This window comes from Camellia sinensis, chromosome 5 (assembly GCF_055761805.1).
Source record: "Camellia sinensis isolate YWXY chromosome 5, ASM5576180v1, whole genome shotgun sequence".
Classification (NCBI taxonomy): Eukaryota; Viridiplantae; Streptophyta; class Magnoliopsida; order Ericales; family Theaceae; genus Camellia; species Camellia sinensis.
The window spans coordinates 15,510,621-15,534,604 of record NC_138965.1 but is presented as its reverse complement, the minus strand read 5'-3'; the positions used below and the strand labels follow the sequence as shown (position 1 = coordinate 15,534,604).

At 36.6% G+C, this 23,984-nt stretch overlaps 2 protein-coding genes across 2 annotated transcripts; one reads left to right on the top strand and one right to left on the bottom strand.

The window, feature by feature from the left end:
- Positions 1–14,842: 14,842 nt before the first annotated feature.
- On the bottom strand, positions 14,843–15,151 carry LOC114264367 (auxin-responsive protein SAUR21). Its single transcript, XM_028204966.2, has one exon. The coding sequence runs from the start codon at positions 15,149–15,151 to the stop codon at positions 14,843–14,845; it is 309 nt and encodes a 102-aa protein (XP_028060767.2).
- A 3,118-nt stretch (positions 15,152–18,269) lies between these two features.
- On the top strand, positions 18,270–18,575 carry LOC114264369 (auxin-responsive protein SAUR21). Its single transcript, XM_082871568.1, has one exon. It carries the CDS (start codon positions 18,270–18,272, stop codon positions 18,573–18,575), a length of 306 nt encoding a protein of 101 aa, XP_082727694.1.
- The last annotated feature ends 5,409 nt before the right edge of the window (positions 18,576–23,984 follow it).

Sequence of the window (23,984 nt, the reverse complement as noted above, 5' to 3'; positions counted from 1 at the left end):
CCGCGGGAAACCATAAACCGGCACCCATGTAACGTAGGCTATACAAGCATTACTATTTCTATTTCACAGAAATTTCGTCCACAGGATCGACACCCATGTATACGCGCAGTTTTTAGTAGGGTTGTTCAAAAATCTTTTCAAATTGGTAATCTGAACCAAACCAGACCGAACCGTACGGTTTGGTTTGGTTCTATTTAGAACCGGATTGGTTTCAGTTTAAGAAATATTGAGAACCATAAAAACGGTTCCATTAATGGATTTTACGAAAAAATCACAGTTCGAACCGAACCGAACCAAACCGAACCGAAATTTAAAAGAGATACATATATAATATTTAATAAACAACTGCAGTCCTTGAACCATGCATAAGTGTTATTTAATAAGATATATATCTACATATATATAATATTTAATATTATCATATCAAGTTTTATTTTTATTGATTGGTTTTTTTGTAATTTTAATGATATTAGGATGATATAGATATGTAATGTTGAGTAATACCTTAATATTATCAGTTTTTATCATGAGTTAAATATAATCAGTTTGAGTAATTATTTTGCTAATATTAACAATTTATTCTGGTAAATAGAAATTTTTAGAACTGTGAACCAAACTGTAACCGAACCGTTATTTTGGTTTGGTTCTGGTCCAGTGTTACAAATGTAATGGCTTGGTCTGGTTCTCAAAATCACAGAACTGTTAGGATCGGTTCGGTTCTTGGATTTTCTCATAACCGAACCAATTCGGACCGTGTAGACCCTTAGTTTTTAGGACTTTCACCATGGGTACTCAGGCCAACTTATTTCAACGAGTCAGCACATACTTCCCAGATTCACCCATTTTTCTCAAAATGATAAACATTTCCAATGTATAAGTGTGAAATAATGCTCAATGCAAATGAGTGAGAAAATAGTTTCAATTCTCCTAATTCTCATGCAATTTATTTCTACAACAATCATCACTATCCTCCACCGATAGCCCAAAATAGATATTTCCACCATCCTTATCAATATCAACCCAGTTCCACATTTCCAACATCAATTCATTATTTATATAAAATCCCATTTGAGATATTTAGAGCAAAATCCCTTTTTCTTCCAAAATCAATCCCAAGTATCAAAATCAACCATTTCATCACAACTCAACTTTATTTGCAACACTACAATCATTTCTAAAAATCCATTTGAAATCCCTCTTTTGATCTTTAACCCAAAACCCTAGATTTGTTTAAAAAATCCCCAAAATCACAATATTGTTTAGAAATAACAAATAACTTAGTTAAAACTCACAGAAAGTGTGAAGAATCCCTACCACAAACTTAGAAGACGAGGAAGAGAGTAAAGGAAACTCAAAGATGCTGAAAACCAACTTTGCTCTGATTAGAACGAAGACCTCGTTGAGCTCTACCTTTTTAACAAAGGGACATGGGTGAAAAGATTGACGGATCTAGGTGTATTCAAGGGAAACAAGAGAGTTTTAGAGAGAGAGTGAGAAATATTAGGGTTTTGAAATGTTTAGAGAGAGAGAAATGAAAAAGTGGTTCAAAAATGGTTGTTTATGAACTGATATACGCATAGGTCGCTCGAGTGTAAGAAGTGTCTCTCGAGCGACCAGACATAATAAGTTGCACCGCTCAAGCGCAAGAAGCCTCGCTCAAGCGAAGAATACCAACTCCCAAAAGTTTTACAGACAGAAGACCCCCACTCGAGCGAAGAATGCCAACTTCCAGTAGTTTTTCCAGACTTGCAAAAATATTGAGAGTACACAAGGACCGCTCGAGCGAAGAGGCAAAAATCTGGGCAACAACAGTTTGAAAAATAAGCTATTAACCTGTTCCAAACGCAACTAACACATCCCAATAGCCAACTCAAAGGGAAATAAGGAGAAACAAGACATGAACAACTATATAAGACAATGAAACTGGGATCCAAAACATCTAATGGGTCGGGTCTAAATTACAATCGCTATATTAGGTATGTCAAATTTCGAGGACGAAATTTCTTTGAAGGAGGGGAGAATGCAAAACCCAAGTTATATGTAGAATTATTTTATTGGATATATTAGTAATTAAAATAATTTATATGGATGATTTACTAATTTTAAGGAATTCGGTTATTAACCCTTTAAAAAAAAAAAAGGATTTCAAGTTATGTTTTAGCAAAATTTTACAGAGGAATCAGGTGAGAGGCTGCTGTAAGGAATTGAGGGCTCAAATAAGACTTTTCTGGTATCAGTAGTTATTAAATTTTTTTATTGAGAAATAAAATATTTCGATGCATCATGGGAATCTAGATAATATTTATGTGCCTACCTAGGTTTTGAGAATTTGGTGGATGGTGCAACGTGTAGAAGTGTAGTCTGGGTGGATAGTAGAAATAGTGGAGCAATGTGTGTGGGTGTAGTTTGACAATAGACTTTTGTATGATGGGCAAGGTGTGTTTGGCTATTAAGTTGGGTTGATTGGTTTGGTATCTCTTGGATATTAAAGCACTGCATAGAATTAATTTAGTGAGGTTCTTGTAGATGTTTGAAAGACGTAAAAATATTAATTATTTGAGGTTATATTTATTAGGTTTGTGTGATTGAAGTGGTGGAGTTGGGTATTTAAAATTAGCTTTGGGATATTATTTTAGCTATTGAGGTAAGTAACCTTCTATTACTGTTGGTTCATTTTTATTCCTATCGAATCGTTTGAAATTATAAATATTTATTTATAGTCTTCTCGTTCTCTTAAAATAAAATATAGGTCAAGTATAAAATAGCATCGAATATTATTTTGAAAATTATTTCAATATTTTGTGAAACTATTATGAAAGTTTGTACCAAATATTTATTCTGAAAATATAGAACACTTTATTTAAAAGAAATTTATTGTTTGAATTCTAAACATCACTTTAGTCTAACTATAATTTGGATCCTAGCCAATGGGGGTTATTTATTAGCATAGAAATAGTTTCTTTTGGAGCTTTACCACTGGCTTATATGTGGTTCTGGACCTTGTCACAGGCAAAGTGACCGCAGTCATCGAGACATGAGTTTTGTGAATCGAATCATTGAACCTTCTAAATATTGAATCATCGATTTGAACAATGAAATTACTTCGAATTATCTTATTGTCTTTTCAATTAAAATGTATTGCTATATTATTTATTTTTAGCTATGAAACCTTCTTGCAAAATAATTGTTTATTCATTGAATTGTAGCAAAAAAAATTTTATTGGTTATCAACTATTTTCTTTGTATACTTGATCCAACTAGCAATGATGGTTGTTATTTGCTAACTGTCTAGCTTGCCCTTATTTTATTTTATTTTTTTCATATTTTGAGGAGTAGAGCTACACGGGTTTTTACTTGTGGGAGTGCTGAGAGTAAAAATATGATTTTAAGTTACTTTGGATTACTATTTTGTTAGTGGATTATATCAGTGGATTTGGTAGACAATTTCATATGTTAAGGATTATTTATTATTTATGGATTTTGACATTATGATAATTAAAGATTTATTTTGAGTATTTTATTTTCATGGTTTATTTGATTGGGCTCTTAGCCTTTCATGCTCACTTGAGTGTTTGGTGTTGTCACAGGGCTTGGGCTTGACAATTTAGCGGTATTAGAGCTGACCCATGGACACAACCATGTAGGCCACTTATTCTCTGCTTCTGGGCTGGTCACGGACTTGTCGTGGTATTTTTATTCATTATGGACCCTCACGAGGACATGAGGATTTATAAGTGTGGGAGTTTGTAACACCCCCATCCTACATCGAAAATTTGCACAGGTGATCTTGGGCATATAAAGCACCACTAACTTGCTACTAAGTAACTTGGGCTTAAGCTTTTCAGTCATGTTAGTAGACCCACAATTTACTTGGGTAAGCAAGTACTGGGGCGTTACAAATGGTATCAAAGCCAACCCATGCACACAACCATGTGGACCACCTATTCTGGGCTTCTGGGCTGACCATGAGCTTGTCGTGTTATTCTGATTGATTATGGACTCTCTCTAGGACGTAATGATTGATAAGTCACCACTAACCATATAGGCCACTTATTTTGGGCTTCTGGGCTGGCCACGAGCTTGTCGTGGTATTCTGATTGATTATGGACCCTCGTGAGGACGTAATGATTTATAAGTCACCACTACCTTGTTACTAAGGACCTTTTTGGTAACCATTCTGTTTTTAAGTTTCAGTTTATATTTACAAAAATTTTAAAAACTGTCATAAAAACTTGTTTGATAATTTTTGTAGTTTATAAATGGTTATCTCAGTTTATAAATTTGAAGAAAAAATGAAAACTCAAAAAATGAGTTTACATTTTCAGTTTTAAATTTTTTTTTTCAAATAATTTTTTTTTTCAATTAATTTTTTTTTTCAAATATTTTTTTTCCCAATTAAATTTTTTTCAATTATTTTTAAATTATTTTTTTTCATTTTTTTTCAAATGATTTTTTTTTCAATTAATCTTTTTTTTCAAATATTTTTTTCCCAATTAATTTTTTTTCCAATTATTTTTTTAATTATTTTTTTTCCAATTAAATTTTTTTTCAATTATTTTTTTAATTAATTTTTTTGAATTATAATGTGTGTGATCCCATTGTCATAAATAATAAAAATAAATATAAATATTTTAGGCCTTAACAAACATATTTTTTTGTTTATGTTTTTAAAATTTTTTAAACATTTTGTTCAAACAAACCGCATTTGTAATTTATGTTTTTCTAAAAATAAACAAAAACCAGTTTATAAAATTTTTATAAACATAAACAATAAACGTAAACGTTACCAAACGCTACCTAAGTAATTTGAGCTTAAGCTTTTTGGTCATGTTTGTAGACCCATAGGTCACTTGGGCCAACATTATTGTGACGCCCCAAACCCCGTGATAACGTCGCACGCCCATCTAACTGAGCATGCAAGGCTAAAACTCCAATCAAATAAACCACCAAAATAAAATACTCAAAATAAATCTTTAATTATCATAATGCCAAAATCTATAAATAATAAACAATCCTTATCTTATCATATGAAATTGTCCACTAATATAATCCACTAACAAAATAGTAATCCAAAGTAATTTAAAATCATATTCTTACTCTCGGCATTTCAACAAGTAAAACCCCGTGTAACTCTACTCCTCAGAATCTGAAAAAAAAATAAAAGAAGGATAAGTTAGGCAGCCTAGTAAATAACTATCTATCAATGTTAGCTGGATGAAGTATACAAAGAAAATAGTCGATAACTAATAAATATATTTTTGCTACAATTCAATAAATGAACAATTATTTTGTAAAATGGTTTCATAGCTAAAAATAATTAGTGTAGCAATACATTTCAACTGAGAAGACAATAAGATAATTCAAAATAATTTCGTTGTTCAGATCGATGGTTCAATATTCAGATAGTTCAGTAATTCGATTCACAAAACTCAAGTTGCGGTGGCTATGGTCACTTAGCTCGTTATAACACACATAGGCCGGTGGTAAAGCGCCAAAAGAAATTAGTTTCTGTACCAATAAATAACTCCTATTGGCTAGAGTCTATATCATAGTCAGACTAGAGATGTTCAGGATTCAAACAATAAATTTCTTTTAAATAAGGTGTTCAATATTTTTAGAATAAATGTTTGGTACAAACTTTCATAATAGTTTCACAATATATTGAAATAATTTTTCAGAATGATATTCAATGATATTTTATACTTGATCCATATTTTATTTTTAAGAGAACAAGAAGGGTATAGATTAATATTTTTACAATTTGAAACGATTCGATAAAAAAAAAAAGTGATAGAGAGTTTCTTACCTCAACAGTTAAAATAATATCCCAAAGCTAACTCCAAATACTCAACTCCACAATTTCAATCACACGAACCTAATAAATATAACCTCAAATAAATTAATATTTTTATGTCTTTCACACATCCACAAAAACCCACTATATTTATGCAGTGCTTTAATATTCAAGGTATACCAAATCAATCCACCCAAAATAGCCAAACACACCTGACCCAATACACCAAACTCTATTGTCAAACCACACCTACACACCCACACACACTGCTCCACTGTTTCAGCTATTCACCCATACTACACTCTACATGTTGCACCATGTACCAAAATCTCAAAAACCTAGGTAGGCACATACAGATTTTCTAAAATCCCATAAAGCATCAACTATTTTATTTCTCAATAAAAATTTAATAATTAGTGACACAAGAAGGGTCTTACCTCAATCAATGGGTGTATCAGAATATCTCCAAGATGCTGAGCCATTCCTACCGTAGCCTCTAGCTTGAATTCTCTGTAAAATCGTAACAATAAAATAATATGAAATTTTTTTTTCCAACGCACTATCACTGCCGCAAGATATAAAAAGCACAAATTGACTTGGTAACCAAATTCTCCAAAACTAATAATGTTACCCATCTAAGTTACAAAAAATACAAAATCACCCCTAACTAATTTCTTATTATTTTAATTATTATATAACAAAACTCAGATTTCACAGTAACAACCACCTTGCTGTTTTTACGTTGGAGAAACTAAGAAGAAGCGATATGTGATTCCGATATCATATTTGAAGCATCCATCATTCCAGAGCTTGCTGAGATGGGCTGAAGAAGAATTTGGGTATGATCATCCAATGGGTGGTCTTACAATCCCATGTAGAGAAGAGACCTTCATTGACATCACCTGCAGTTTGAACTGCTCATAAGCAAGAAATGCAAAGATGAACAAAATGCTAGACTACAGCAACAATAGACTCTAACACCATTGACACAGACTTTCTTGTTTGGATTCACGCCATTTTTGGATTAGAATATTAGTGTTTGTTAAGAAATCAATGTAAATATGTTTTTATCTGAGAAACTAATTGCAACCTAGTCATGCAGTCCATGAAATTATTGCAGCACATTTTGTTACTAAAGCCAAATCTTTGATATGGATTCCTCTGCATTATCAAATAACATCAATTAATATGTTGAGAAAGTGATACAGCTAGGTTTGGGTCCACGTTATCATATTTTCTTCGAAAAGCCCACTTTCAATCTGAAACAGGCCAATGAGTAAAAATCTTCAAATTTGTGTTTTTTCCATTTAATTATTGTTATTATTATTATTTTTATTTTATTTTTTTAACAATACTTAGGAATTATCATTTTTTACACCATTTGTTCTAGCAAGTTTCTACTATTTTCTAACTCAAATTTTCCAACTTTTTGTAATTTTTTATTATTATTTTCATTACCAGATAACGTAATGTACAATTAAAAATATGTTGAGGTAGTTTACTGTTCCCATTGAACTAATTAACAAAATTGGAGGCAAAGATTGCATAATTAGTTTTATCTTTGAAGTTCTCGTGGTGTTTCAACATGTACTGATTTCGCCATAAAGGTTTTAAAAGCTTATCTAACTAAGATGTAATTTATGTTTCTTTAACAGTATTGTCTTCATTGTTTGCAGTATTGTTAATTATCACTCTAGTTGTTCACAAATGCACTCTAAATTCAATACTAGTAGAATTCAATGCAAATTGAATTCAACTGAGAAAATGGACATTGAAACAGTGCAAAGTCTATAAAAACAAAAAAATTCAAAGCAATGAAGTTTTCACCTTTGAATGTGAGAAAATGCCATTAAAGTGTGTTTATAAATTCTGATGATATTTTTTCTCCTTCCTCAACAGCTGAATCTTTTGTGTGACAAAAAAGAAAAGAAATTTTTTTTTGTACATAGAAAGGGTGATTACTGCTTTGTTACAAAATTGTGTTCGCTAAAATATGCTAGCAAGTGTCCACTATCATGAACCATGATCCGCCTAATTGAGAAGTGAGATCAATGAAAATGTCATCTTTGCAGGGAATGGTGAGAACACCCATTGCCCATTGGATGATTAAATCCAAATTCTTCTTCTGCTTGGCTTGACAAGTCTTGGAATGAAGGTTGGCTCAAGTATGATATCGGAATCACAAATCTCTTCCTTTCTCTCTCTCCAACATAAACTGCAAAATGGCCCTTGGGAACATCTTCTACTGCTTGGTTTGCTTTAAATGATAAAGACCTTCGAAGGATTTGTTTAGCATGGCTAATGTGAGGCATATGAATAGCCAATGTTTTCAATTGGGAATACTTTTCTCAATAACAAGAAAAAGGAATGAGGGCCTTGCAGAACAAGTGAAAACTTTGACAATGAAGAATGTGAAGCTTGTGTTGGTTGTGTAGGTTCAATATGTATATATAGATCACAATTCTGTGCGAAATCTTATGAAATTTGGAATGAGTGGTAAAGGAACATTTGACTGGGGTCTAATGAGAGACATTGGCACATGAAGGGATCACATGGATTTGCCAAACTGTGCCTGTTGTACCTGTGTTATATTTGAAGACTATCAGCTGATTTATGGCAAGTAACAACTGACAAGTCATATCAAAGACTACTTAGCTTGACACAATATGTGGATTGGATCTCTTGAATGCATTGCAACAACCATAGAAAACCTGTCTGCAACTTAAAGTTTCTGTTAGACCAGCAAGCACTGGAACATATGAGTTATCAGCTCACATGACAATGTTTCCTAAGAAACACAGGTAAGGAATTGGTGATAATTTGTGAGAAGTCTATCAGTCACATGTGTGTTAAGACAAAACCAAGCTTAAGATTAGATAAGTCAGCTGCCTGTGACAATGCCCCTTGACACAAACAAGCAAGAAGACGCAAAGATCGTAGCTTGGACCAGGATTTGGAGGGATGATAGGTAGCATAGAAGCTCTAATTGGACTTGTCATCTTCAAACCAAAAGACCTCTGAATCCTATGTTTTTATCATTTGACATTCATTCGTATAATTGAATTACATGGCTTGAATGTGATGGTCATGATACTAGTCTCCAAGGAGTATCCAAATTGTAACACAGGAAACTTCATTTGTTGGAGCCAATTTGGGTTCTAGATGATACCAGCATAGAATACTGTCACAGATTAAGTTGATTTAGTGCATCTATTAAAGCTAGCATCCCTATTTGTTCCTTCAATTTTTTATGCAACATTGTCATACGAACTGATAACTCATATGTTCTGCTTGCTAGTGTTTCATTAGGACCCGTGTAGTTGTTTCTTTGAATGATTGGCCTTATAAAAGTTGAAACAAAGAGCTACAACATCAAAACAATCAAAATCATATAATTTTACCTGGTAGGGTATGTTATCCGTAGTGGTAGGGTATGATGTTTTCCAACTAGCATACACACAGGTACAGTTTGGTCCATTGCCATAAATTCATGATCTTGATGAGCAGGAAGGCAAAACCATGTGTCTCTTGTTCCTTCACCACTCATTCCAGATTTCAATAGGGTTTCCCACATAACTTCGATCTATGTAAGCATATCAGCAAGTGTTAAGCCAGCACAACCCTCACATTCTTCACTAGCGAAGCTTTCACTTGTTCTGCAAGCCCTTTCCTTTTTCTTGTTGTTGAGGAAGATATACCCAATTCAAAACAATGGCTATTCGTATGCCTCATATCATTCATGCTAAGCAAGTCCTCTGACCGACTTCATCATTGAAAGCAAAACAAGAAGTCTCAACAGGCCATCTTGCAGTTTATGTTGGAGAGAGCGAAAGGAAGCGATTTGTAATTCCAATATCATACTCGAACCAGCCTTTCATTCCAAGACTTGTTAAGCAAAGCGGAGGAAGAATTTGGATTTGATCATCCAATGGGCGGTCTCACCATTCCCTGCAGAGAAGACATATTCATTGATCTCACTTCTCGATTGGGTGGATCATGATTCATGACAGAAGAAATGCTAGGATACGTTAGATGATACAATTTTGTAAAGCATTAATTAACATTTCTATGTACAAATTTTCTTTCTTTTCCTTTCATCCATTGAGGGAAGGAGAGAGAGAGAGAGAGAATGCCATCAGGATATTATAAATTTGAAATTCTCTCACATTTGAAGGCAAAAGCTTCATTGCATTGATATTTTTGTTTATATAGATTCTGTAGTGTTTTCATGTCCATTTTCTCAGTTGAATTCTATTTGAAATTTGGGCATGCTTTCTGGGCTTTGGCAGAGTTCACCGGCTCCATCATCTGCTGGAACTGTTAAACTAGGTTAACTATTGAAATCCAAATTGGAAATATCTAGTTGGTCATGGATGTTTTATGAAGAACTGAATCAATAGTCAGTGCCTAATCGAGAATGACTCATAGAGATTAGGTGAAAGACCCTTGATGAACACCCTTGTGTGGATAGGCTAGGAAATGGATTAAGGATTGATGTTTGGTTGCAAAATACCTGTCAGGCCACATAATTTTTTAGCCAGGAGGAATTCAAGTTTTGTTTACTATTGGAAGAGAAAATATTTATAGTCTAACAAAGATTTTGGTACCTGTTTTTGAATAACGGGTCGATCAGCTGAAACAAGTTGCGACATTTGATTGTAAAGAATTTTGAAGATCTTTTTGGATAAGAAAAATCAAGATCCTTACAATGTAAAGAATCAGAAGGGCTTTTTAAACTGTGTTTGGATCTTGGATTTGTGGACAGAAAGGAAAATGAAGGGGAAAAGTGAATGAACTGAAGTTAATTTTTTTTCACTTTTTCCTTCCCTTTTCCTTTGACTCATAGATTCGATATCCAAAATCTCTCGATGTTAGCAGTCAAACCCTTAAAAGACAATTGTTATAATTAGTGTGTATTTTCACCTTCGTCTCACATTGGAACGAGGAAGAAAAAGATTTTACTTATGAGGTACACTCTTGTATTTGGTTGTAGTGATGAAGTAGAGGAGTGACCCTTGCATGCACACAGACCACGACCAAATTAGCTTGGCAGATTTTGATTTCACCAAAAAAACCTTACTGAGCATGCATCACACGTCACATCCCGCTGGCGCATATCAAAGACACATGCATGCAGAGTCAGACTAGGACTTTTTGGTCGAAAAAGGATTATATTTTTGGAGAAAACCTTGTGCTGAATTAGTGCACTGATTTTGCTTAATTGATCCTCTCTCCTTTTGGGTTGTTTTATCCTGAGGATGTAGTGATTGGGTTGTCTTTAGAGCGACTCAGTACGCTACTCAACCTATACAACAGCCAATTTACTTTAGTATTTTTACTAAGCTAGCAAAGTAATCCCTTCCATATTCTCTGTGATCATATATTGTTCCAACAACATTTGCCATTAAAGTGAGTGATCAATAAAAAATGTCAAACAGGTCTTTAGGGAGCACTTGCTTCATTCAAATTTCCACATACCAAGCCAGTACTCAGACTTGAGGATCCTTCACTACTTTTCATCTTTCCTCTAATTTTCAGAAAAATAAATAAAAAAAAATTCAAAGCTTTTCCGTACTCGTAAGGCACCCATATGCTTGCTTCATAGGTTATTGCCAATCATTTGAAATATTTGAATTGACCTTTATCCAATTTAAGCCTTACTGGTTTGGTGTCATGGCTCAATTTGGATGTTAACAACATAGACAACTATATATTTCAGGCTTGGCGTAGTGCTTCTACTCGAACTACCATCCTTCCCAATTCAGACTAAGCTCACATTATCACTGGTTCACACTGGTATATGTCAAGGAACATTGTCACATGAGCAGCTCAACTGTGCAATACCATGTCTGGTGTTGCTATGACACAGTCAACACCGGTTGCATTCGTGTTCACTTGACCACAATTTTCAACAAATCTTACGACAGCCACATATGGCTTGCGTAACGAGTATTTGATCCAATCTGCAGTCAGTATATGTTTTGATCATCAACCAGACCCATAGACACGTCATTTTAAGCAGGCCTTATTTTCTGCAGAGTCACAAACATCACATAATATTTTTGTTGGGGAGGCATGTCCATGTGGTACCCCATGTCACATGACCTTCAAGGGACCACAACGCAATAGTCTCTTCATCACACACTCCATTTGAGAATGCTAGACATATAGAATTTGCTCTATATATATTGTATTCCTGCAATCTTGCTCTGCACAAGTCTTAGAGATTAATTACTTGCTAAGATCACTCCTCCAATTAAAAAAACTAAACCTAGAAATCATGGGGATTTCCAGGGGTTCCTCAAGCAAAACAAGTTATCAGAAGAGTTCTTTCTGCTCCAATGGCATGGGGTGTACCCAAAGGCCACCTTGCTGTTTATGTTGGAGAAACTGAGCAGAAGTGGTATGTTGTTCTGATATCATATTTGAAGCATCCTTCATTCCAAAGCTTGCTGAGATGGGCTGAAGAATAATTTGGGTATGATCATCCAATGGGAGGTCTTACAATCCCATGTAAAGAAGCGACCTTCATTGACATCACTTGTAGTTTGAATTGCTCATGAGCAAGAAACGAAAAAAGACTCTAACATCATTGACTCAGACTTTCTTGTTTTTGGATTCACACCATTTTGAATTAGAATAGTAGGAGTGTTTCTTGTGAATCAATGTCAATATGTTTTTTTTTGCTGAGAAGTGAATTGGTAGTTCAATCTTCATGATAATTGAATAGCTTCACTTCGCTTTTTAATTGAATTTTGTTAATCAGGCAATGTTTCCATCCAATTGCTAGCTTGTCATCCAGTCCCTGAAATTTATCTATTAGAACACTATTATTACGTTATTACATTGCAGCAATATTTGTTACTGAAGCCAAATCTTTAATGTGCATTCTTCTACCAGTTGAAATGCCCAGCCCAACCCACACTATTTCAGCCCAACCCACACTTCTCCTTAAAACCCAGGTATTAAAGAGAGGGAAACTAGAGCCTTATAACTAGCACAGATGGGGCAACAGGTATTAAAGAGAGAGAAACTAGAGACTTATAACTAGCACAGATGGGACAACTCCAGACGATGTGGAGAGGGAAACTAGAGCCTTATAACTAGTACAGATGGAGCAACTCCAGACGATGTGGGACACATTCCAACACACCCTCTTGGACCAGGACACACACTAGCTGGACAAATAGCTCACTAGTCACAGGCTCAACCATGCTCTGATACCAAGTTGAAAAGCCCAATCCACATTTCTCCTTAAAACCCAGGTATGAAGGAGAGGGAAACTAGAGCCTTATAACTAGCACAGATGGGGCAACTCCAGGCGATGTGGGATGCATTCCAACACTCCCCTGATCAAATAACATAATGTGCAATTATTTGTGAAGTATGTTGGGAAAGTGATGCAGCTAGGTTTCTGCCAATGTTGTCATATTTTCTTTGAAAAGCCCATGTTCAATTTGAAAAGGCTCAATAAGTAAAACTCATTGCCATACTATGAACCAAGCAGCTTTTGACCAAATTCCATCCTTAGGTTTCTGATTTTTTGTGTTTTTTCCATTAAACAAACAAAACAAAAAAAAGTTTAACAAAACTTCACTTTTTAAATTTTTACTTTTTGCACTGTTTGCTCTAACAAGCGTTTTTTACAATTTATTAGTCTCTCTCTATCACTCTAAATTCCTGACAATGAGTCAGATGACAAACCATGTGATATACTTCATGTGCTAATGTCCCCAACTATGCCCCATCCAAATGCTTCTTTACCAGTCATTCCACATTTTAAAGGATTTCCACATACCCTTTAAATCAGACCTACAAGTCTAGTCTGTGACTAACTACAAGTCTTCCACATTTCAAAGGATTTCCACATACCCTTTAAATTAGACAAAAAAAGACATACATATCATTTAGAACAATGGATTTTTGAATGCCTCATAATGTTCATGCTAAACAACTTGTTCGACAGCTGTGGATGTTTCAAAGGGATTTTTTGCAGTTTATGTCGGAGAGACTGAAAATAAGAGATTAGTGATTCCAGTTTCATACTTGAACCTGCCTTCATTTGAAGCTTTGCTAAGGCAAGCTGAAAAAGAGCACAGATTTGATCATCCAATGGGTGGTCTCACTACACCATGTACAGAAGAAATCTTCATTGATCTCACTATTTGCTTGAATATTCTATGAAACAGCAGCTAACTTATATTAGTTAATAAAATTTTTGTAAAGCAGAAGCTACCAATTTGATGTACATTTTTGTTTCTTTAACAGTAAAGTCTATCTTCAATTTGTTTTTTCTTTCTTTAGATTTAAGATAGATGTGATTTTTACTTTAATCAAAGGGTTGTCTTGCAGCAGCCAATAATGGTTCTCATTTATGCATTCCAGCGCCTTGGAAACTTCAACTCTGATACCAGAAGTTACAATCACGAAAACTCACCCAACAGGACTGGCCAAAGTGATATCATCTGAATTCATCACTCTTTTAACCTACTAATGTTATAAAAGTAGCCTTATAGGTAGGTTTATATGGTTCTCTATAGTGACTGGTTATCTATTTTGACTGCCTTAATCACTGAAATCCTCAGAAAGACAGTTTCTACACATATCTGGAATTGTTACATAACTCATCAACAGATAACACAGCCTATATATACTCTGTTGCTGATACTGCCTCAAAAGTGTATTGTGAGAGTGTCCATCAAAGGAATTTCATTAAATATCTATGAGTTATTGTTGGTTAGGCAAATGACTATTGATTCAGTTCTTTTCTTGCAAAAACAACCATGACCAACATGATATTCCAAATCAATAGAATGTATTAGCTTTACCAAGTTTGACACTACAGAATCTATACAAACAGAAATTTCAATGCAATGAAGCCTTTTGCCTTTAATTTATAATGTTCTGATGACATATTTCTCACCCTCCTCAATGGATGAATTGTTTGTGTGAAAAAGAAAAGGAAAAGACGGAATCTGTACATAGAAATGGTGATTGCTGCCTTGTTACAAAACTGTGTATATGCTAACAAGTGTGGCCCATATTGAATCACGATCCTCCCAGTTGAGCAGTGAGATCAATGAAGATGTCTTCTCTGCAGGGAATGGTGAGCCCACCCATTTGATGATCAAACCCAAATTCTTCCTCAGCTTGGCTTAACAAGTCTTGGAATGAAGGGTGGTTCAAATATGATATCGGAATTACAAATCGCTTCTTTTCACTCTCTCCAACGTAAACTGCTAGATAGCCTTTTGGGACATCAAATGCTGCTGATGAAGCTTCTAGTTTTGCTTTCAATGATAAAGACCGTCGGAGGAAATGTTTAGCATGAATAATCCGAGGCATATGAATATCCATTGCTTTTCTATTGGGAATATCTTCCTCAACAACAAAAAAAAAAGGAAGGAAGATCTTGCAGAACAAGTGAAAGCTAGTCAGTGAAGAATGTGAAGCTTGACTTCGTTGTATAGGCTCATGGATATGAGTATATATATAAATCAAAAGTCCGTGGTAAATCTTATGAAATCTGGAATGAGTGGTGAAGGGAGATTAGAATGGGGTATACCGAGAGACATTAGCACATGAAGGGATCACATGGTTTTGCCAAACTACAAAGGCCCACCTGTAGAACCTATTATATTTCATGGCTGTCAGCTGGTTTATGGCATCTGACAATTGACAAGTTACATCAAAGTCTACTTTGCTCAACACAATATGTGGATCAGATCTCTTGAATTCATAATAACCACAAAAGAGATTGTTTATGCAATTTGTTAGACCAGAAAGCACTGGAACATATGATCGGCTCACATGATGATGTTTCTTAAGAAATACAGGTAAGGAATTTGTGATAATCTGCTAGAAGGCCATCAGTGACAATTAGTCTTTGATGTAATTTGTCAGTTGCTACATGCCATAAATCAGCTGACAGTCCTCAAATATAACAGGTTTCAACAGGTGGGCCTTCGTAGTTTGGAAAAACCCCGTGATCCCTTCATGTGCTAATGACTCTTAGTAGACCCCAATATTCTAATGTCCCTTCACCACTCATTCTAGATTTCATAAGATTTCCCACCCACTTTTGATCTATATATACTCATACAGATGAGCCTATACAACCAACACAAGCTTCACATTCTTCACTGCCAAAGCTTTCACTTGTTCTGCGATTCCTTTATACCCATTGAAAAGAATGGCTATTCATATGCCTTGCATTATTCATGCTAAACAAATCCTCCTAAGGTCTTTATCATTGAAAGCAAACCAAGCAACTTCATCATCAGCAGTAGATGTTCCCAAGGGCCATTTTGCAGTATATGTTGGAGAGAGTGAAAAGAAGTGATTTGTAATTCCAATATCATACTTGAACAACCCTTCATTCCAAGATTTGTTAAGCGAAGCTGAGGAAGAATTTGGGTTTGATCATCCAATGGGCAGTCTCACCCTTCCCTGCAGAGAAGACATCTTCATTGATCTCACTTCACAATTGAGTCAATCATGACTTATGATAGAAGTGCTAGGATATGTTAGCAAATACAATTTTGTAAAGCACAAGCTACCCATTTCATATACATTTTTGTTTCTTTAACACAAATGCCAAGATGAAATCATTTGAATTCATCACTCCTGTTTATATACTTAAAATATTGTTCATACAAACTTCCGACATAGAACGGGTTGTTACAACAACTTTTACTTTTAGGACCAATCAATCATCCACAGATCCTTCATGGAGTAGCGTAGTTGATTAGCTCTAGTGAATCACGATCATAACCGTCATGATTTCTCAAAATGATAATTTTACCCTCTTCCCTCCTAAGTTCAATTTGCATATCAATTTATTTTCATTGCTGATATTACCTAGAAGGCTACTAGCTAGTAGCTAGGGAGGCTTCCATAATGACAGCATCAAAATCCATAACAAGTTCTTCAGCTGCTGCTGCATGACACTTCAATGAAATTATCGCCGGTTTCAGTCTGATTGGATCTGTTTTCTATCTCTAAGCCTGCTCTTTTAACACAAAAATGTTGCAAAAATAAATGTTGTGAAAAAGACCTTATAGAGACTGCCTTCCTTTAGAATTGTTAGTCTTGGTTATAGAATTCAATCCCATGGTCAATGGTATGTTTTAGCAAGCAAAGAAATCGAATTACAGTAATTTGTTAAAATGCTCTTGAAGTAGACAGGGATTTGGCCATGAATTAGAGAGTGATGCTGATTAGTTTAGGAAAATTAGACTATGGAATTTTTTGATTTAGATTGTCAGCAAACCTGAGAATATGCGTTGCCCATTCTGTTGTGAAGGTGCTTGCCAATTTTGTGTGCAATTTCTGATGTGAGAAAGTACTAAAGTGTCTTTTTGACGATTTTGATGATCAAAATATATGAAAAATGCGACTTGCTGGAGCAGCCTCTGCATCTTGTGGGATTTCATCAAGGAGGGTGGAAATGGACATTTCAGAGACTTTGCTTATGTTCTGTAGGGAGACAAGTCCGTGGAGGTCTTGTGCAGTTTTCATTCGGTTATGTTCTTATGCTGACCAAGCAAAACAATGAAATCAGGTACCTTTCAAGGCATCACTTAGAGAATGCAATCTATTTAGATTTATATGACTCCCCTAATTCACTACTGCGGCACCTATTTCTTCAAAAGTAAAATATCTTGTGTTATGCGGACCCAACTCATATTGTACAGATCATCTTCAAACCGAAAGACCTCTGAATCCTAAGTTCTCATTCTTAACATTGAATTCCTTGTCTTAGTTGCCAAAAATAAGGCTTGAATGTGATGGTCATGATAGTCTCTGAGAAATAGTATCAAGATTGCAACACTAGAAACTTTATTTGTCAGTTTGGGGTCTAGATGATACCTGCATAAAACAATTTTACCAATTCCTTCTATTCTTTACACCGCATTTTCATATGAATTGATAGCTCATATGTTCTTCTGCTAGCTAGTGTTGATAGCAGATGGTTGAGCTAATAACTCATATGTCTGGTGGACCTGTTTAGTTGTTCCTTTAAATGATTGACCACATAAAAAGTGCAACAAAGAGCTACAACATGAAAACAATCAAAATTGTATAATTTTACTGGGGAGGAAAAACCATGTGATGCCTCAAATTATCTCTTGAATTTCAGTGTTACTAAAGTGGTAGGGAATGATGTTGTCTAACTAACATACATACAGTGTGGTCTATTGCTCTCAATTCAGGACGTGATGAGTCTAGGAAGGCAAATCCATGTGATCCTTCGTGTGCTAGTATCCCTCAGTAGACCCCATTCTAGTGTTTCTTCACCACTTATTCCAGATTACAATAAGATTTCCCACATAGCTTTGGTCTATATATAAGCATATCAGAGAGTCTAAAGCCAACACAAGCTTCACATTCTTCACTAGCAAACTTTCACTTGTTCTGCAAGTCCTTCATTCCTTTTTCTTGTTGTTGAGAAATATATACCCAATTCAAAACAATGGCTATTCGTATGCCTCGTATCATTCATGCTAAACAAGTCCACCGACGGTCTTCATCATTGAAAGCAAACCAAGAAGCCTCAACAGCCATAGGTGTTCCAAAAGGCCATCTTGCAGTTTATGTTGGAGAGAGCGAAAAGAAGCGATTTGTAATTCCGATATCATACTTGAACCAGCCGTCATTCCAAGACTTGTTAAGCCAAGCTGAGGAAGAATTTGGATTTGAACATCCAATGGGCGGTCTCACCATTCCCTGCAGAGAAGACATATTCATTGATCTGACTTCTCGATTGGGTGGATCATGAATCATGATAGAAGAAATGCTAGGATATGTTAACTAACCACAATTTTGTAAAGCAGTAATTACCTTTTCTATGTACAAATTTTCTTTCTTTTCCTTTCAGACACCGAGGAGAGAGAGAATGTCATCAGAAAATTATAATTAGACATTAATGGAATTCTCTCTCATTTAAAGGCAAAAGTATCATTGAATTGATATTTTCATGTCCATTCTCTCAGTTGAATTCTATTAACCACACAGAGTACATACAATTTGCTATCTAATGGTGAATTATGTGAGGAGGTGCTTGCCACTCTGATGTCTAGAAATTCCTGATGTGCAAAACTGTCTTTTCTGAGGATTTCAATGATTGAATTATATGAAAAAGTCAACCTTAAATTATAAAAGAACTGGACCAACAAAACATCAATTTGGCAAACTCAATGGTCATGCATGTTATAATGCTGTCCTAGTAGAATGTGAACTCAGGTGTCTCAATACATTACTTCTTGTTAAAATCTACCATCACCTACTCCACCTACCACACCTACCACCACCTACTACCACCTACTACACACCTACCACTACCACCTACTCCACTACATCTCCTATATAAGGAGCCCCTCACCATTTGTAATATATAACATAAATCAATCAATAATACATACAATTTATTCTCTCTCTATCAATTTATTTTTACATGGTATCAGAGCAAGGTTGAGAACCTAGTATTTTCGCTTCACCGGCGGGCGGCAGCCTCGCCTTAGCCGCCCGCCGGACCTCTCATCCCCTCTCTCTTTCTATCACATGGAGGACGAACAGATTACCTCTCCTTCCTTGAAAAACACGCTCAGGCAAACCCTATGCCTCTCCTGTTGCTTCCGTGCCAACGGCTCTCCTCCGCCGGACGAGAGGTCATGGCTGGTACGAGCCTCGTCGATGCGGATCAGGTCGCCGGAGATTAAGGACAAGTGCAAGCACTTGATCAGCCAGATCGGCCGCCACCACCAGCACCGGAGGCACTCCTCGTCCGCGGTGGACTTCAGCCTTGGTGACCTTGGCGCTAGATGGATCCTTCTTCTCAACACTCTTGATGACACCAACAGCCACTTCGGCTCTCTCTTTACACGGAAACCATCTCTCTTGTTGAGCATGGAGCGATTCTATGTAGAGCATTTGACGCAAATGAACACACCCAGAAATACACCGGCCGTCGGTGTCGGAATCGGAACTCTCCGAGTCGGAGCTCCGTCGTCGTCACGAAGTCTCCATCGTCGTCGGTGTCGGGAGTGTCGGAGGGGTGTGCGCCGGATAAGAAGCCGGCGTCGAAGGCGTATTTTAGACGCTTATTGTCCGGTTCGGTTCGACAGATCGGCTCCGCCATTAAGGGGGTGGAAGAGGAAGTGTGGTTTGCGTGGTGTTTTTTTTGTCTGAGAGCTAAAAAGAGGGAGCATCAAGGGGAATTTCTATGGGTTCTATATCATTACCTACGGTCTGGGTATCTATATATTGAATTTGTTTATTCTACCGAAGTCCAGCACCTGGTGAACCACCGCTTGTTAAGGTTGGAGACAAAGTACAGGAGGGACAGGTTCTCTGCATCATTGAGGCCATGAAGTTGATGAATGAACCCACTTTCAACCCCACAATCTTTTTTTTAATTAACCCACTGTCTCTCTCTCTCTCTAGCCCCTTTTTTCTCTCTCTCTACTCAAGGATCCACCACTTTGTCCACTTTCCAACCACTTTTTGCACTCCACTCATCATATATCTACCGATTCAAGGGACAAAGCATATATATCTTTTATTATTATAATATATTACCCACACTATTATCCTTCACTCACCCTATATCTGCTGATTCATCAATATATATATATAATGATTTTTCACAAACCCTTATTTTATTTTATTTTTATTCCAATACCAACAAAAAAAAAAAAAATCCTTTTTCCCTTCACTCTCTCGTTTTTCAAATATATTATTATTATTTCTTTCTTTCACCTTATTTTTTCTTTTTCATTATTATTTTTGCTCCGTATTATTCCATTCATACCATATAGCTTTGCACACCAAATCATATTTTATTCATCTCAAGGATCAACCCCGATCACAATTTTACACAAAAAAAAAAAAAAAAAACCACAACACCCACAGATTTGTTTTCTTTTCTGCAGACGGCCACCCACCGACCTCACTTCTTCGCCTATTCCGCCGGCCTCTTCTTCTTGCCTCCGTCCTGGGCGGCCCTTGCCGGTGCTGCCTCCGTGTTTCCCACTCCACTGGGCACGATCACTACTCCCTGCTCCTCCACTGCAGCATATGGCGGACCTCCAAATCGGAACATAACGGTGGCCTTCCGCTTCAGCTCCTTATTTTCCGCCTTTAGCACACTTATCTCTGCTCGCGCATCCTTATACATGCGTTGGAGCAGAGCCAGTTGTGCGTTTAACTGCTGCACCTCATTTGTCCTACTCTGCAGCCGGTGCGACAAGTTTGTGACCGCCGTCATGGTCTCCACACATGACTTCAAAGTATACTGATTGGCCTCAATATCTGTTTGCACTGCCATTTTTTGCTCCACCGACCGCATAGGGAAGTTCAACGGCGCAAAACCAGAGGCGCTTGGTTGAGGTTCACTGGCCACCGCACCAGTTATCTCTCTTGTTGACTCGTTGAGGTCGGGAAAGAGAGTGAGCAGACCACGGGACGAAGAGGCCATATTCTGGGTAGCTGAACGGGAAGACGAGGCCATGTTATGGGTTGCTGAGTGTTTCAGAGAAGGGTTGGTTACAGAGTGTTTACAGAGTGTTTCAAGATTTGCAGCTCTTAGCGACAAGCTCTCAGAGAACGAAGAGGTTTCAACTGGTTTGTTATGCTTCCAAGCCTCAGCCTCCGCTTCGGTTTATAAAGACCATGATGAAGAGGCAGACACGCGCATCATGCGGCGCTCGGCGCTAGACGACAACATAGGCGCGCCTTTTGATGGCACGCCTTTTTATGGATTGGGCACGCCTTTTTATGGCACGCCTTTTGACAGATTGGGCACACCTTTTGAGGGTGCGACTTTTTAGGGGTCCGACAAGACTCTGTAAACTATCCCGACATTGATTCCGGTTAGCTCCTTCATGGGTCCGACAAGACTCTGTAAACTGTCCCGACATTGATTCCGGTTAGCTCCTTCATGGGTCCGACAAGACTCTGTAAACTGTCCCGACATTGATTCCGGTTAGCTCCTTCATGGGTCCGACAAGACTCTGTAAACTGTCCCGACATTGATTCCGGTTAGTTTCTACAAGGGTCCTGCAAGACCCCGTAAACTGTCACAACAACTGTCACAACATTGTCTGCTACAACGGTCCGACATGACCCCATAAACTGTCTTCTACATCGGTCCGACACGAGCCAGTGTCTTCTACATCGGTCTGCCATAACCATACAGTCTTCTACAACGGTCTGACACGACCATACAGTGTCTCCTATCCATTTTTTATTTTTCAGATTATTTTCTTGTTTTGTTACTCTCTCCAAACTCAAGTTGGTTAGTTCCTATCCCCCTTGAGTTTGCGGGGGGCTGTTAAAATCTACCATCACCTACTCCACCTACTACACCTACCACCACCTACTACCACCTACTACACACCTACCACTACCACCTACTACCACCTACTCCACTACATCTCCTATATAAGGAGCCCCTCACCATTTGTAATATATAACATAAATCAATCAATAATACATACAATTTATTCTCTCTCTATCAATTTATTTTTATACTTCTCAGGAGCTAAAAGATATCGTTCTAGTAGACAAAAGGGACTCTCGAATATACGAGAAAAATAGAACTTTGAATCTACAAGGAAAAAAAATTATGAATATTATTGAATAAAAGTTGTCTTTTCCATGAAGTTTACATACCTATTTATAATAATCTAAATCTTACAGCCCTAGTATTCTTGGAGACCAAATAATCTAAAATTCGGAAACAACATAACTAGTCTAATATTGGAGAATAAGTAACCTAAAATTAGGAAAACAAAATAAAGACAAATTAAGAAACCTACTAATTCTAGCTAAATTACAAGAATACTTGTTAAATACAATATTAAAAAATATTAAAATAAAAATATAGAAAACTCTAGAATTTTGTCCTGCATCACCCTATGCACGAGGATCCCACTAAAGTAGGGTTGGAGGAGGCAAGAAGAATGCAGCCTTACCGCCATTTTTGGAGAGACTATTTTCCTAACTTGAAAATTATGGTCCCGGCATTGTAATTGCATATTTCTCTTTCCTCTGAAATGTTTTCAAGGTGAATCTTATGTTGTTTTAGTCTATATGAGCTCACGGTTCTCATATATGCATTGAGGATGTGAAATTTCACTCAGGCATTCATTTATGCAATATCAATTATTATCAAAATGTTTGATTTTTGGGATATATAAATTGAAAAGCCCAGCTCACATTTCTCCTTAAAACTCAGGTATTAAGGAGAGGGAATCTGGAGCCTTATAACCAGCACAGATGGGGCAACTCCAGGCGATGTGGGACACATTCCAACACACCCTCCTGGACCACATGACATAGTAGATGGACAAACGGCACACTAGTCACAGGCCGAACCAAGCTCTGATACCAAATTGAAAACCCTAGCTCACATTTCTCTTTAAAACTTAGGTATTAAGGAGATGGAATCTGGAACCTTATAACCAGCACAGATGGGACAACTCCAGGCGATGTAGGACACATTCTAACACACCCTCTTGGACCACAAGATACAGTAGCCGGACAAACGGCGCACCAGTCACAAGCTCAACCAAGCTCTGATACCAAATTGAAAAGCCTAACTCACATTTCTCTTTAAAACCCAAGTATTAAGGAGAGGGAATCTAGAGCCTTATAACCAGCATAGATGAGGCAACGCCAGGCGACATAGTACACATTCCAGCAATATACAGATCATAATGCAAGAAACTTTGGCCTTGTTTGGCAAGTGGATTTGTAGCTTTTTTGGCTAAAATCCAAAAAAAGACAAAATAGGCTAAAACAGCCAATAAAACAAAATGTCACATCAAATCCATAATCATTTCACTTTTTTCTCTCACAAACATCACATTCAACTATAAAAAAATCCAACCATTTTCCCAAATAAAAAATTTTTAGCCTACTAAAGTAACCAAAAACTAAGATAGCCTACTAAAATAGCCAACTTCCCAAACGAGGCCTTTATTAGAGCCGTGGTTTGCAGGGACTATTGGTCCATGCCAAATTTAGTTAGAGTTAGAAACATAGAACAATTTCATACATTAGGTTGATTCTGTACCGCTTATGTTCAATCTAGCAATCACTACATTTGGACCCCAAGCTCGAATTATCACCAATTCCTTGTATTTCTTAAGCAATATTGTCATATGAGCTGATAACTCATATGACA